We start from the raw sequence: 16,174 nt of genomic DNA on the forward strand, positions 1-16,174 counted from the left end.
CAAATATCCACCAGAGCTGAGCATATTTGGCCCTCCTTTGTTACCTCATGCACATGGTTGCCTGTGAAAATGATGAAAAAGTGCCACATTGTGACAGCAGCAGTAGCCTGTTGGCTCAAAGGAGAAACCCAAAAGTCTTTAAAGGAGCTTAGCTTTAACACTAGCTTTGGCAGAAACACTGGGACTGTTTTCGCAAGCTTGTCATGAAATAGCACTTTCCAACAGCTTTTGCTAATTCTAATAGTTTCAATTCCGACAGGGATTTTCCTGATGTGTTTACTTGTTCAGAAGCATTAATGGGGTCAGCTGAATCAACTGTGGCATTCTGTGTTCAATATCCCAAGCTCACAGGAGTTCAACTCTCTGATGATAGAAACTTTGTTGGTGCTTGTCAACGAGCAAGATGTGTTTTGTCTTTGTTTTTTTGAGTAAGGTTATAGGATACTTACAGTCACTTCTAATTTGTCAGGAGTCTTTTGAGAAGAAAAACACATCCCCGACTTGATGATGGATGGCAACAGATGAGCAGGCAACCCTGAAGACAAGATGAACACACGAGCAAACAAAAGAGTTAAGGTAAGGATGGTTGGACTCCAGAGACAATATAAAGAGACTGTGTGTGAATGCTGGGGTGTGTTGTGTGTTCTTTATTCCAACGCTGTCTCAGCGTTCTCTTTCTTACACATGTGGTTCATATTTAGGCCATAGTGCTGTTCCACTGGACGATTTGGCTCTGCTCTCCCTGGTCCCACATTCCCGGCTTTAATCTCCAACTTTTGCCTCTGCGGTGCCTTAAATTATGTATGGATGCACATGTAATGGATATTTTAATAAGCATTTATGGTTGTGTTAATGAATTAGCGTATTTACCTCTTCATCGTAGATAGAGGATATTTAAAACGCTTAATAAGATGGATTATACGGTTTTGTCAACATTTCCTATTGCATGTCGTATTTAAAACTATATCTTTCTGTCCATTATGTTGGTCAAAATTCCCTGTAAACTATTTTTGTGATTTTTGTGATTAAATCACAAAAAAAAGGTGTTTACAAAGAACTGGCAACTGTTTTTTGTTAGTATGATTTTTTTACTTTGAGCACAGTTGAACCCATTCGGACCATCTCCTCACCAGCAGCATCATCAGTCTTCACACTGCGTACCTTTCTCCATCCCTTTTTAAAATCTCCCTCCTCGTCAAACCCTGTAACCCCTGCTTTTACCCAATGAGCGAGTGGAGCTGTCATCAGCGAGCCCACCCTCATCCCTTCCTCTCTCCCCCCTCTCTCCCTCCCTCAGCTCGGATTCTGTCCACCGTGCGCTAATAAAGGAGAGGACCGGCGCGAGCATCCGACCCAGAGAAGAGACAGAGCAGCAGCTGCTCTATCCGCACAACCTCGGATTCGGATGCTATTTTTGCCTCTGAGGGAAGAAGAAAAAAAAAATAGAGGTTTAGTGCCCGATGAGCTGCAAATAGAGGCAAAAGCCGCCCACACTTGTTGCCGGCCTCCTCAGGTAAGACTCCCTGTTTGCAGCCAGAAGTTCTCGGTTGGAGAGTCTGGTGCGCACATGGCACCGAAAACGCGCACGCCGCTATGCTGACAACCGCGCAGTATGGAGATACGCACTGGATAACAACGAGCCTTGCCAACTGTATAGGTGCATAACTTACAAACTCTCTCAACTGAAGTTAGGATTTATTCCGTTTTTTTTTTTTTTTGTTTTTTTTTTTTTTCCTTTTTGACGTTTGGGGCGCAAAAATAGCAACACACAAACAAGAAAAAGCCATGCTGGGTTTAAACGGGATTGTCAGCCTGCGGGCAGCTCGGATTCAGCGCTGTGGTTCTCCTGGACTCTCATCCCGCTCATCTCCGTGTCGGAACCCCGGCGCCGGTTCCAGGATTTATTGTGCGTGCCTGCTACTCCTGCTGCTCGTGACGCCTCGGGTGGACTCGTCCTGGTGGTAAGTGGGCATCCATCACACATACAGGCCTACCTGCCCAACACCTATTTATTATAGTGTTATCTTTTATTTTGAAATACAATAATAATAACATTATTACTGAGGGAATAAATGAAATCCCAAATATAGCAGAAACATAACCTGTATAGTAAATATAAAAATTATTATGATCAAGTTTTTCTAAGATAAATATCAAACCCCATTCTGTTAATTCGGGATGGGTTTTACAACAGCGGACAGGTGAAAGCTATACTGTAGGTTCGAGTTTATTTGTGTCCCTCAGTGGTTTTGTTACCAATATTGTTGCACAATTGTGTTTTGAACATTCATAAATCTACATCTTTGTATTGTAATTTATCAAAGGGAGTTTTGTATATCGATATTAAAAAAAAGTGAAAATGTGTAATTGAATGTGACAAAGACGGAGGATATACCGTGTATGAGCGTGTGTGTGTGTGTGTGTGTCTGTGTGTGTGTGTGTGTGTGTGTGTGTGTGTGTGTGTGTGTGTGTGTGTGTGTGTGTGTGTGTGTGTGTGTGTGTGTGTGTGTGTGTGTGTGTGTGTGTGTGTGTGTGTGTCGGGGTGTCACGATTTAAGTTGATTCCAAAAAGCATTAAGAATTGGTCTGTCTTAAATTATAAGTCTGTGAATTATAGTGGAGGGTCTTGCATAAAATGCATTTTCCCCGCATCGGCTCATTGGCCTGCTCTGTTGAGCAGCAATAACAAAGCGTTAAAAGTAATAAAAGTTGGCACTGTTGGCTGAGAGCGCATGTTCGGCTCAGCTGGAACCCGCATTGGACAAGTCAGAACAGTCATTAATTCACCAGGTAACACCACGCCTCACACACACACACACACACACACACACACACACACACACACACACACACACACACACACACACACACACACACACACACACACACACACACACACACACACACACACACACACACACACACACTCACTGCGGGGGATGACCTCACTAAGTTACCCCAAACCAGCAACCCAAGATGAGGGGTTAAAAATATCTCATTGCCTGCGCAATGAGATATTATGTGAAATGTCCAAAAGTGAAAATGTACATATGTGTGTGAGCGTGTTTATGGGAGAGGTGTCTGTGTGTGGGCGGTTTGTGGGTGATGGAATGCCTAATAGTTTGTGTAGATTAAAAGCAGTTACAGGGAGTAATGTAGGCCGAGGCTGCGACTGGCTTTGATGGGAATTCGGAGCTGAGGAGATGTACAGACTGTTTCTGGAATTTTTGTTGGCAGATCATAAGTGATAATGTGGGCAGATCATGAGGCCAAGGGGGCAGCTGCAGGAAAGACTATAGAAGCTATAATGGTTAGAGAAATGTACAAGAAAATATTCATGTATAGCCTATATACAATTTTTTTAATTGTAATACATCTTAGAAATAAAAACTTAAATAAAAGGTGGTATTTTCTTTTTCCTAGAATAAAGGGCAGGAGAAATGAGTGTGCAGGTCTGACTGATACTTATTTTAGGTGACAGTTTTATATATTTCTGTTATGATGAATGAACACTCATGTTACTCAAAATTTCCTGATTATTTGTTTGATTGAGCTAATTTTTTGGAAGAAATTTATAGATAATTGCAAGTTGATTTTCTCCTCTTAATGCCAGAAAAAATAAAGGTTTTGGTGCTTCACGTCAGATGAATGATTGCTTGACGATATTATCAGTGTCACATACAGTATGTTGTGGCTGAAAAGTTTTGAGTAGCTCATTGGGGTGTTTCTATCGGTCTGTCACTTTTTTTGTCTTTTTCCTGCGATGCACAGTCTCTACTCACAGTGTGGTTTTAGACATGTGAACTGTGGGTAGTTGTCATATAAAATCCAATTCTTCCTTACACTTACAGTCAAAGAAATCAAATTAAGTTTGAATTGCTGCACTGGCACTTTCCTTTGATGAGCACTTTGCTCTTTCTGCTTCCTCTCTAATCCCACTCTGGGGAGGATTGAGTCTCCAGTCTCCATCCTCTCACTCAGCCTCATAAAACGTGACCACACAGCTACACGCTCCCTGGCCTCCGATCGCTGACCCGCCAAAAGCCCAGCGACCATTGGGACAGCAAGAGGTCTCGTGCAAAGGCACAAAGAAACACTTCCTTTTTTTTTCGGGTTAGCCCAACAAAGCAGTTATCTTCGTAGGACGTTGTAAAAGGCTGCTTTTATTAGGGCACAGAGATTTGAAGGAAGATTTGAAGGAACTTTTGAAGCTCTGTGTAAGATGAGAGCAATCAGGTGAAAGACAGACAGGAGTGAAGTGAATAAATGGGGTCGGAGTTTGACAGGGTTATTGGTGGCCCCAGACTTTATGCTCTGATTTGTGATGAGACGATTTCAACTATCCCACTGGGAAACATTTAAACACACATACACACGCAGGTCTTGTGGGGAGAGGTTAAGTGCTTATTTATTTGGAGAATGGGGTAAATGGTTTCCACTCCCCTCCTACTCACAAACCTGAAACTGCTAAGTGTAGTGAACTCCAACTCACAGAGGACTTTTACTGTTGTTCCTCTTAATGCCTCTCACCATGGTGTCTTCTTGACTAAGCTGCACACCTATAGCGACCAACCCACCAAACATCTCCGTGCTTTTACCACTGCTTCGTCCAAATGGCATAAAAGTTATTTGATTCGGTTAAAAAAATTAAAAATAAACAGACTTAAACTGCGTTTGCTCTTGCACCCCTCAGGTATATCAGCGCACTGGGAGCCCGAGTGATTTGTGACAACATCCCTGGCCTGGTGAACAAACAACGGCAACTCTGCCAGCGCCACCCTGACATCATGCATGCAATTGGCGAGGGCACCAAGGAGTGGATCAGAGAGTGCCAGCACCAGTTCAGACACCACCGATGGAACTGCAGCACAATGGACCGCGACCACACTGTCTTTGGACGCGTGCTGCTCCGGAGTAAGTCTCTGTGTGGGCTCATGCGCGTCTGTCTTGTTAAAGCAAACAGTGAGCATGAACCTGAAACTTATAAAAGTCCCTTTACTGCCTTATCTTCCTCTTCTTCTTCCTGTCCATCTCCTGTTGCTCTGTTCTTTCTCCAACTTTTCCTTCTTGTCCTCTCCATATTCTGGTGCTCCATGTTTATAGGCACTGATGGACTCTTGTAATACCTTGTGTCTCATGAATAAACACAGCGGCTCCAAACGTAGGACTGTCGTCATTTCGAAATTCACAACTACAAGACCTGTGTAGCACAGTTGAGCTTAGGCACATGCAAACACACGGGCATGTTCTGCCAGAGCTTGTACATGCATAACTCCACCGTCCTGCATGATTTTGGAGTGCAGACATAGTGAAATATTGTATAGTATTGTGAAAATTTCAGTGACATTTTTCTATCATGCCACTTTTAAGCAGTGATGCAATAGTCTTCTGAGTGCACAGTATGCATGAAAAGCTGCAGCTGCAACACATGAAGGAAAATGTGTGACCACAATCTGAAAACTTTAGTACTACGGATACAGATAATACTTTCTCTACTGTGATATATGGTGCTCGGTGGAGGAGTAAAGGCTTATGTGCAGTAGCTTGTGGAGTTTCTACATGCAAGTTGCATGAAAAAGGTGGTTTTTCTTAAGATACAGATTCTGACATCATGAAACCTATACGGCTCGCTATTGGGCTTCACCCAGCCATCCCAAGCATGTGTGGGGGCCGGCGACGCGTGGAGAAAAGTAGCAGATATGGAGTTACTGGCTCTGCGTGTACGTTCGCATGTGCGTGCATGTGTGTGGGGTGGAGAGGAATAAACAGTAATGTAGATGTAAATATTTAGAGAGATATTTTCACTGTCAGACAAACAGCGTAGGTTTGAAAGATGACCAGCGATGCCCTCCTCAGTGCTCTCCCACATACACCCCCTCGACATCCACCGCCCCCATCTCTTCACGGATTAAACCGGACACAAGTGAATACACAGCAGGCAGGCTGGATCGCACTAACTCTTTAGCCTTGACTGGTTAGGACTTGCAGAATAAATGTGAAACTTGTTTAAGGTATACCTCAATGAGCTCTGAAGTCTTATTTGTAGACATGGTAACATTTTATGAGCTTTTGCACATTTCAGAAGAAAAGGTGCATCTTTTACTTCGACTGGATGGAAAATCTAGACCTCACAAATGCCTGTATGATGAGTCTATATTTTCGTGCAAAGCAAGAAGAAAATCAGTGAAAGCATGGCTTAAACATACAGTTCAAGAGAAAGGAAGAAAAATGTTTGCATGCATGATTAAGGCAGTGAGCAGTCTCAGCCCTTCCATCAGCGTGTGCGGAGGACTGTGAAGCTCAGACACGAACACAAAAACAGGTTGAGACGGTTGCACATAAGAAAATGCACATAGTTTCTGTTATACAGTTCACGTTAAGAGCCATAGGTTGAAAGGAAAGAATACAAAGTGTAATGTTAACCTTTTAGGGATGTAAGATAAGAAGAAAAAAATCAGCTGCATTTCATATCAGGAAAAGAAGGTTTATCTCACTGAGACTGAAAATGACAGATATATACCTACTACAAAAATGAACAATGAGGCAACTTGTGAAGCATTTTAAAACTGAAATACAAATGTGCCGCTTAGTAATGTACAATTTATGGTCATTATTTATATATATGTATATTATATGTATACATATGCGTGTGTGTTAGTGTGTGTGTATATATGTATATATGTATATATATATATATATATATATATATATATGTATATATATATATATATATATATATATATATATATATATATATATATATATATATATATATATATATATATATATATAACACGAGTTGTGAATATTTCTTGTCTAAAAGTGATTTGTGGTTTTCAAGTAGCAAACAAGGAAAAGTCACCAAAATAAGGATTTATGCATGTTTATAGATATTCAAAACAATTTTAATTCAGGCACAGCTCATATTTTTGAGATGATTGTCATGTTTTCAACAACTGGCTCCTGATCAAAGCCCAAGGACCCTGTTGTGACCAAAATTGTAGCGGGCAATCTTTATCAAATTTCATATTTTGCTTTTGCCAGACTAAAACGTCAAATGATCAACTGACTGGGCCGAAGACACTCAGCCAGCTTGCTTGAGGGTCTGTGCTTGTAGAGAGATGATATAATTTCAGGTCCAGCATTGTCCTTGATTCTAGACAAAAACTTAAAATGTATTCATATTGCGTTCATGTCTAAGAGTTGAAATGTGAACGAGCTCTAGTGCCTTTTGCTGTCACATCCTGCTCCAGTGATTCCAACAGACGCTTCAAAAAGCAGCCATGACCAATTGCTGTGTCTAATTCTCCCGTGTCTTCTAACGCCACAATATATGAGTCATGTTCAAAGGATCTAAAGACACCAGAGAAGAAGCAATGGTAGACAATGATGTCATGACATCACCCTGGCACTGATAAATGGGATATCTCAGTTGCACTGCAAAAAGAAAATACTAGTTTCAAGAAAATAAGAAGACTATTTTGCTAGTTTTAAGATTTTTCTAGTCAAGAAAAATGTTCTTACCTCATTGGCAAAGATAACTAAGAAGATTTTGGCTAGATTTATTGTATATTAGGCTTTTTTTTTGCAGTGTGACTGTGTTTAAACAATTTACATGAGCTGAGGACAGACTGGGGGCTAAGATTATTGCTATGATAATATTTAAACAGAGCAGGTTTCAAACTCCAGATCAGGCCTGATATGCTCCTGGCTCACACCCAAGTCTTGTCACTGCCCTATGTGTATATGTGTATGCAAAACATGTTGGCTGCAAAGCTGTATGTGTTAGGCTCTTGGCGAATTTATCCCATGGCATGAAGCCAGTAACCGTGTCGTCTTTACTTCTAAATTACTTTGTCTCAGGTTTACCTCAATTTCTATTTTCGGTTTTGTGCTTTCTTTCTCACCCTCCCAGGCAGTCGGGAAGCAGCTTTCGTGTATGCCATCTCCTCAGCAGGGGTTGTGTACGCGCTGACTCGTGCCTGCAGCCAGGGAGAGCTGAAGACATGCAACTGTGACCCTCACAAACGTGGAAGAGGGCAGGATGTCAAAGGCGAGTACGACTGGGGCGGCTGTAGCGATAACATCAACTACGGGATAAAGTTCGCCAAAGCCTTCATAGATGCCAAAGAGAAGACTGTCCGAGACGCTCGGGCGCTCATGAACCTGCACAACAACCGCTGTGGCAGAACTGTAAGTTATTGATCAGTTATTTCCCAGAAAGGGTGTTGTTCCGCTTCATTTTGTCTTCAGTATGATTATTTCTTTACATTGAAACTGTGTAGATGACGTTTTAAACAGGTTTTCTCAAAGATTTATTATGAAAGGCAATTTGTTGTTTTTTTTGTTTTATTGTACGACACAGTTGGTTCAATGACTGGGACTCGCAAATAGATGTGTTGGATATAAATGTAAATATAACAAAAAACACTTTCAGTGAAGTCTATAACTGCATCCACAAAAGAAAGTAGAAATTCTATCTCTGACAAAAAGATTAATAAATAGAAATAAACAAGAGCTAGAAACCCTGCAAGTAGTTTTAGAGTCAAGCTAATTTAGATGATAAAATGTTATCCGCAGATCTGTGAGTGTGACACCGTTTATGCTGAATAAAATATCGAGGCTTTGGGAAAACATATACTGCTGTCCAGATGGCATCCTTTCAAATGAAGGCCTTGCTGATTTCAGCAAGACATGTTAGACGTGGTTTTCAACCATAGCAACGTCTTAAAAAGTGTGAGATGAAATCTGCAGAGAAAAGAACTCACTTTATTTACAGAAATGAATATTGAGTAATATCTGGCATGACAGTCCCAACTGTCTGTATGAGTGAGATTATCTTGGCTCAAAGTGTCTTGCACCTGATTATTTTTAATTTGTAGTTCAAGTGCAGGTCTTGTGTCAATAAGCAATTTTCTTTTAGAAAGATGCATATTTTGGGTAAGCATTATATGTTAATACTAAATGTTCCTGATATTGTGCCAATATAATAGAGGTGAACTGAACTATGTTTGTGGTGCACATGGTATGCGAAGAAAAAGGGTGGCTACATATCTTTCAGAGACCGTAGTGCAAGTTAGTTCGGAATAATTTGCAAATATCTCCATTTCTTCGGTAGAATGTAATCTTAATCAGAACTCCAAGGATCCAAAGCAATATTTAATTAATCAACCTTGTAGAACTCAAAACTTAGGGAGATGAAACCTACATTACCTGGAAGACCATACAATTTTTTTTTTGTGCATACTTTAGTTAAAACAGCTCTTAAAGAAGTATAGATGTACCTATTCATTGGTTTGCCATAGGAATTGGCTTATTTACAGCATGATCAGCTCTGAATGATGTCATGAAAATTACAGATAAATCTTATTTTCTTTTCTTTTTTGTGAGTCTTTAATGCATCATGATGACAAAGAAAAAGCCATGTAAGTTGCTGCAGTTTTGGATACATTGTAATTATTTTTGGCCAATGTTTTTAGATTTGAAGCATTGAACAAAAACATGTAAGTGGTTGGTTGTGGTTCTTAGAATGGAAATTGTAAACACTGACTCATAATCAGCAGGTCAGGCCTTTACGAAAACTGTTATCAGTCTAGAAAATTGCAGCATCTGTTTTAAAAAGCATTCCCCAAGGAGTGCTGCAATTTCTACAAGATCTAAAACCAAATTAAGTGATGGCTGACATGACATCAATCATCCCTACTTCTTCATTTAGGCAGTGAAGCGCTTCATGAAGCTGGAGTGCAAATGCCATGGTGTGAGCGGCTCGTGCACGCTGCGGACATGTTGGCTGGCCATGTCAGACTTCAGGAAGACTGGTGACTACCTAAGGAGGAAATACAACGGGGCCGTTGAGGTGACGATGAATCAGGACGGGACAGGTTTCACCGTAGCCAACAAAGCCTTCAGGAAGGCCACCAAAAACGACCTTGTCTACTTTGAGAACTCTCCGGATTACTGCCTGCAAGACAAAGCAGCAGGTAAGACAGCAGCGGGGCTGGAAAAAAGGTGGACTGTTGATGGATTGCCCTGACTGTGTTATGTTTGAGGGGTGTTATGTGTATGTTATGTGTATGCTCATGCATGACTAGTGTGTTTTGTGTGTGTGAATGTTGGTGTATGTGTGTGCGTGTAATGGTAGTCAGATAACACAGCGGGCCTCCCCTGTGATGTCGGTGGAAGCTAATATCCTTGTACCCCGAGGACATGGTCGTTCTGTGACCACCTGACCTCTGTCAGTCTCAGTCAACACACACATACACACACAGCTCTGTAGTCTGGAGATGTCTTGATCAACCTTTACTCAGTGTACCTAATCATATATGACTGTTTCTAATTGCCGGTTGATGGATGAAATGGCGTCTGACAAATTTTTGGGATATCTGACATCCGCGCGTCAATCATTCCGATGCTCTTTCCAGTTCCTCCTTTGTCTGCCTCTCCGTTCATCCCCTCATCCATCCTCCCCCCTCTTTCTCACCTTCTCAGTGGAATCCAGAGCCTAGGGACACAAGCAGCTAATTTAAAAAAAAGTCACTTCTCTGTCTGTCACAGTTTTTCTCCCTCTCTGTCTGTCGGAACTAAGCGTAGCTGGAGGGCAGAGTGGGCCTCAGAGTGTGAGAGCCTGTCTGTCTGTCACGCTCCACTGTCCATTTAACCCTCACACACACAGACACACACACAGACACACACAGAGGTGCTTCAAAGGGAGCAGTGGCTTGGGAAAGGCAGTGTAACTATAGGCCACTCTACCAACACTGCATAGTTGTGTGTGTGGGTCTGTTGTTCTATGGGCAGCTTGTTGTGATAGGTAGCAGTTTAAACAGGGAGATTCTCACACCAAACATGAGCTCTAATCTCTGTGGGGATGACATTCACATAAGACGCAGACAATATGCCACTGAATTAGGTAATAGCCGGACTGCTAAACACTAAACACTGATGCATTCAACTCCAGTGACTAGCATGCTAAACTGATTCAACGATGAACCACACAGATTTCAAAGTAAAACTTTAGAAGTTTTGCTCAAAAGTTAAGTAATAATCAAAAAGTGAACGCATATGTGAGCTCACAGATCACCCCCTGGTTCATGCAAATAATCAGACAAGATGAAAGTGCATTTCATTGTTGTACTTAGCATTTCTATGTTTAGCCACCCATAATGAACAACACTTGCCACTAAAACAAAAATGTCTTTCAACGGCCACACTTCCTATTCCAACATCCTATTTTTATGTGTTTATAATGCATCGTATTTCTGGGACGCTCAAAAATGATGAAAAGGGAGCAACTTTTACCCTGGTTTCATAAAAAAAAAAAAAAAAAAAAAATTGCACTTGATAGATGATGGGATTATAGAACTCTGTGGTGGTCCAAACACGTGTCGCATTGGTGTGACTGCCATCACCAGTTTCTCAGTTCTGGGATGTGAAAAGGACCAAAGACAGCCAGTCACTTTAGATGATTTTTGCAGCTAAGGAATGAAATAACTACATCAGATCTTTAGTAGATGTAGCAAACCCAGAACTATTTAATTTTTTTCTGAAACAGTTGAGTGATCAGCATGACTTTTAAACTCTGGTTGACCGCAGCTAGCCCCGCTGTTAGCTGCAGCTGAGGAATATTTTCATCGTTGGTCAATCAGTTATTTTCTTCATTGTTTTATCTTCTCAAATTTCACAAAAGTGTGGAAAAATGTGCACCCCTGTTTACTTAAATATGCCAGACTAATAGTTCTAGCTGTAGTTGAGCTTTTTTACAAAACTATGAAATTGATTGACTAACTCATGTTTATGTTTTAATTCTTCCAAACTCTTCTTTTTTTTGCAGGTTCCCTGGGCACGGCTGGGCGAGTGTGCAATAAGACATCACGGGGCACAGACGGCTGCGAGGTCATGTGCTGTGGGCGTGGCTACGACACCACAAGAGTCAAGCAAATCACCAAGTGCGAGTGCAAGTTCAAATGGTGCTGTGCAGTGGAGTGTAAGGACTGTGAGGAAGCTGTGGACATACATACATGCAAGTCCTCCAAACGAGCAGAGTGGTTGGACCAGACTTGAGGACACCGACCCGTCTTACCCCTGCAATGCAACCCCACCCTTTTCCCCCTTTGCAGGACATCCTGTGGAACATGGCATTCTGGAAAAGTCTGTCCAAAAGTGCTCTGCACCTCCGCCCTCCGCTTCTCCCACCTTGTCTCATCATTGCATGGCTTTTCTACCTGTCTGTGAAAGCAGTAGAATCCACTACCCGTCAATATGAACTAATACCCATTAGCCCCCATTTGTGAATGTCCCTGTGACTGAACTGGTGGGATCAGATGAACAGTGATACCACTTTGGCTTTTTTTTATCACACTCAGTCCTGATGGCCTTTGTTGTGCTTGGTTCAATATTTAAAATGTTTGCTGCTTTCATGATGCTTTAAAGACAGATTTCTACATTAACTGAGCCTTCAAACATATCCAGTATTATTACAACCTCATATACTCACATAAAACTTTAATTCAGTTTTTTTTTTCCCTTAATTTTGGGAATTATGCTTTTACCTACCAAACAAAACAAAAAAACACACTTGGTTGAACTTTGGAAAGTAGCTTGGTAAGTGCAATTTGAGAAGTGGACATCTGAGTTTGAAGTTTTGGCTGTGTGGCCAAACAGGGGTCCGGACAGAGGAATACTGGGGGACAGAAAATGGACACCAGATGAATAAATGGACAGATGCATCATTGGAACTTTGAATGAAACTGAAGAAAACGTTTTTAAAGTGATTTATTTAAATTGTAAAGTGTTGTTTCATTTCTTATCCGTGGATGAGACTGCACTACATTGGCTGACATTGGGAGAGTAAAGAATGCCCCCATTACTGTGATTATATGGTGAACTCTGGTTTCCAGTGTGTAAGATGACAACCTGCTGCTGAGAGAAAGAAAAAACTAAGGCCTTGATGGTTACTTAAGTCACACATTAACAACAACATTGACAGATTTCACTTCTCTGCTCTCCAGCTTGCTTGTATAACATTGTGTATATTGCCTTATCTAAACAGATGTTCATATGAAATATATGGTGTATTAGAATGACAATGGTATCTTTGTATTTTGTTTGGACATATGCATAGGTTGAAGTTTCCGACAGATCAGGCAGAGGAAGCAGAGCAAATTGGTGTGACCGAACAGGTTCAATACTAACATAACGTGAGGCTTTACTTCCATCTCACATGCGATCGTTGCACCTCACATACATAAGCTGATAAGACACTGGACATGAGGACTGATAATACAATGTATAGCATGTCAGCAACAAAGGCTGGATCTGTGTGGATTGGGGTGTTTGATTAAAGGCCCAGCCTAAACCCTCCACCCCTGCTGGCCCTCTCCCACCCTTCGCTATGTGGAATTCCAGGTGGGTCCCAGGCTAATGACTAGATGACTGTAATTACCTGGGGCTGTTGATAGCTGGTGATTGGACATGGTTGTGCCACAGAGGATCTAGTGTGGGCTCCTGCTGGGACCACATTTAATCAAAGACTTCTTGGCCAGCTTATCAAAGGGAATACTTTCCAGCAATCTTCTCAGCCTCAGCCCCCTCTGCCCCCCCCCCCACACTCCAGTTCAGTCTCTGCTACGTTAGTCTTCACAATGGCAACTCAAGAGAATACCGCACAAAAGAACAAAATCAAGCCTGACTGACACATTTTTAATCCACTAAATTCATCACAGGATTCTCACACTGCAAGCTGTTAAGTGGCCATGTCTGGATGATAAAATCTGGTATTCCAAGCTTTTATCTGACTTATACCAGCTGAGATAGAAGCATAAAAGTGCTCGCTCGAGTCTTCTAAATCACTTTAAGCTATTTCTGTCAATACTTGTCCATGATTAAAGTGTTTAATGAGCTTGTGATTCACCCGTCACACTACCAACGTCATCTTCCCCAAAAAAGAGCTCTCAGCATCCTAGAAGTGGCCCTTTAATAGCCAAGAGAGGCCAATATCAACGGATAAGATAAAGTTTATTGTCCCTGAGGGTAATTTTATCTGGATTCTCCTGTCACTGAGAGGATTCGAGTGCCAGCACCCTGTGGCAGTCTGTCCGCGTCCTGGATGCCAGGCTCAAAGCATTCCTGCCACAGAGTATTGCAGACAAACCATTAGTCTTTGCAGCTGGTAGCCAATGTGGGGGCCCTTGATCATAAAGCTGACAGTGATGTTGTAAACATCAGGAGTGTTTTTGACCAACGTCACCCCTCGCAGAGTGAAAGATTTTGGGTACTCAAGCAACGCTTGTTTGTAATTTCAGTTGATTCAGAGATCAGGGACCCTCGTGTTTAATGAACACAAGGACAAGGACGTTGTGTAATATTTGGCTCAGAGGATCCTTTACAGGCGTGGAGGTTACATCACTTTTACAGCACAGTCCAAGTTTTATTTTTGTTTGGTCTCTTGTTTGGTCACTCTTTCATTTTCTAATCTGGCATTACTTTATAGAATATTTTAGTGTTCTCTTTCACGATATTCATTGTAGTTCTGTGAATTATCTTCACCATCGTTGAAGTGTGACGTAATACCACAATACACAGTTGTATCAAAAGATGACCAGAGGGAAGTTGGAAGGTACTTTGGACAGTTTTGCTGTAGAGAAGGGAAGACCACTAAAGATATATATGTTTTAAACCTCGTAAAAGTAATAGAATATTCCTGAAAATGAAAACAATATTGATGATTTTAACATGAAAAAAACTAACTTGGCTGATTCAATAGAGGTGAATTGTATTTGAGTAGAAATGGATGGAAACTTTTCTGCAACCAAGGAAACAAAGGTTATCTTTTTTCTCTAGTTTTGTTGGGTATAATATGGTATGCAAAGCACAACTATAAAAAAAACAGGTGAGATATTGATTATGTAATTTATATTAGATCAATAAAACATATGCCTTGATGTATAGATGACCCAATTTCAGACATTTTCTCTTCAGATTTTTTTTGATGATATCTCTGCCTATTCAGTCTAATATTGTTTTAAATCTTGAAGTAAAGACATTTCTAGGCCTGCATGTTATCAGAATCAGAATCAGAAAGAAGTTTATTGCCAAGCAGTTTAACACACACAAGGAATTTGTTGTGGTGATTGGTGCAATACAAAAGAGCAAATAATATTAAAGGAAAAAATGTACATGTTATGCTAACTGGTCAATACAGAATAAATCACAAAGAGAATGAAGCACCAAAAACAAAAAAGAGTAAAGCAAAGACAGTCGCTGACCTGGACAGTCTTCATTACTTCAACACTTTCACCCCAACCAAGAGACTTTTTTTCTTTTCATTTCAGTGTAATACACATGATAGAGCAAAGCTAATGGACGACCAACAATCATACACTGTATGAAACAATGGCCAAAGCATTCGGTCACGTGACCCATTGGTTTCGGAAGACCAGTTTTAAAGCTCTTATTTCTCTGTGTGGGGTGTAGCCATGTTGCTTCAGAAGCGAGGGGAAAAACGCCCACCATATGTCAATATGGTGAGCGTTAGCTTTGCTCCCAGTTCCTTCAGTCGAACCCTGCTGAAATATCTGCAGAGCTGCCGTCTTTACAGCGGGATAAACCATTTAACATGTTGACCCGACGGCGAAAACAAAAATGGTTGTCACGTTTAGCTGACGCTGGGTTTTGCACAAACTGGTGCATGTGCAGTAACATGGCGATTAAGGATGAGGAGGTGATAGCAGCTAGCCATTCGCTGAGCCGACAGTCAGTCATATTAGAAAAAAATGTATTGCCTGATACAATCTCTCCTGCTGTGGTACAAAACAAATCACCTCCCTCAGAGTTGTCATGGATCTAAAATCTAACAATTTAGACCAAAACGGACATTTAAACCAGGCTATAAACATGTTTATTTCTGCTTTAAAGTTGCACATTTTAACACAGGGGTCAATGGAGATGGACTTGCTTTTGGAGCCAACAACATCGGCTAGTTGAGGAACAGCAATAAAACTTTTCACGTTTTGCATGAGACACAGCCAAGAGCAGCCCACAGATCAACTACATTCACATATTTATGACCCTGCCCCTGAGTGTGGCACAGTGGTAGTACACTATAAGAAGTAATGACACATTTGCCTCTAGTTTTAGTTCAAAGTGGTAGCAGAACCCTGTTTAAGCCCTCTCTTGGA

At 41.2% G+C, this 16,174-nt stretch overlaps 1 protein-coding gene across 1 annotated transcript; it reads left to right on the forward strand.

Annotated features, from left to right (window-relative positions):
* Positions 1-1,333: 1,333 nt before the first annotated feature.
* LOC133457153 (protein Wnt-2b-A) lies at positions 1,334-13,582 on the forward strand. Its single transcript, XM_061736079.1, has 5 exons — positions 1,334-1,961; positions 4,693-4,913; positions 7,915-8,192; positions 9,715-9,979; positions 11,830-13,582. The coding sequence occupies exons 1-5, from the start codon at positions 1,786-1,788 to the stop codon at positions 12,057-12,059; spliced, it is 1,170 nt and encodes a 389-aa protein (XP_061592063.1). The 5' UTR covers positions 1,334-1,785; the 3' UTR covers positions 12,060-13,582.
* Positions 13,583-16,174: the final 2,592 nt, after the last annotated feature.

The sequence above is a fragment of the Cololabis saira genome, chromosome 12, assembly GCF_033807715.1.
Source record: "Cololabis saira isolate AMF1-May2022 chromosome 12, fColSai1.1, whole genome shotgun sequence".
NCBI lineage: Eukaryota > Metazoa > Chordata > Actinopteri > Beloniformes > Belonidae > Cololabis > Cololabis saira.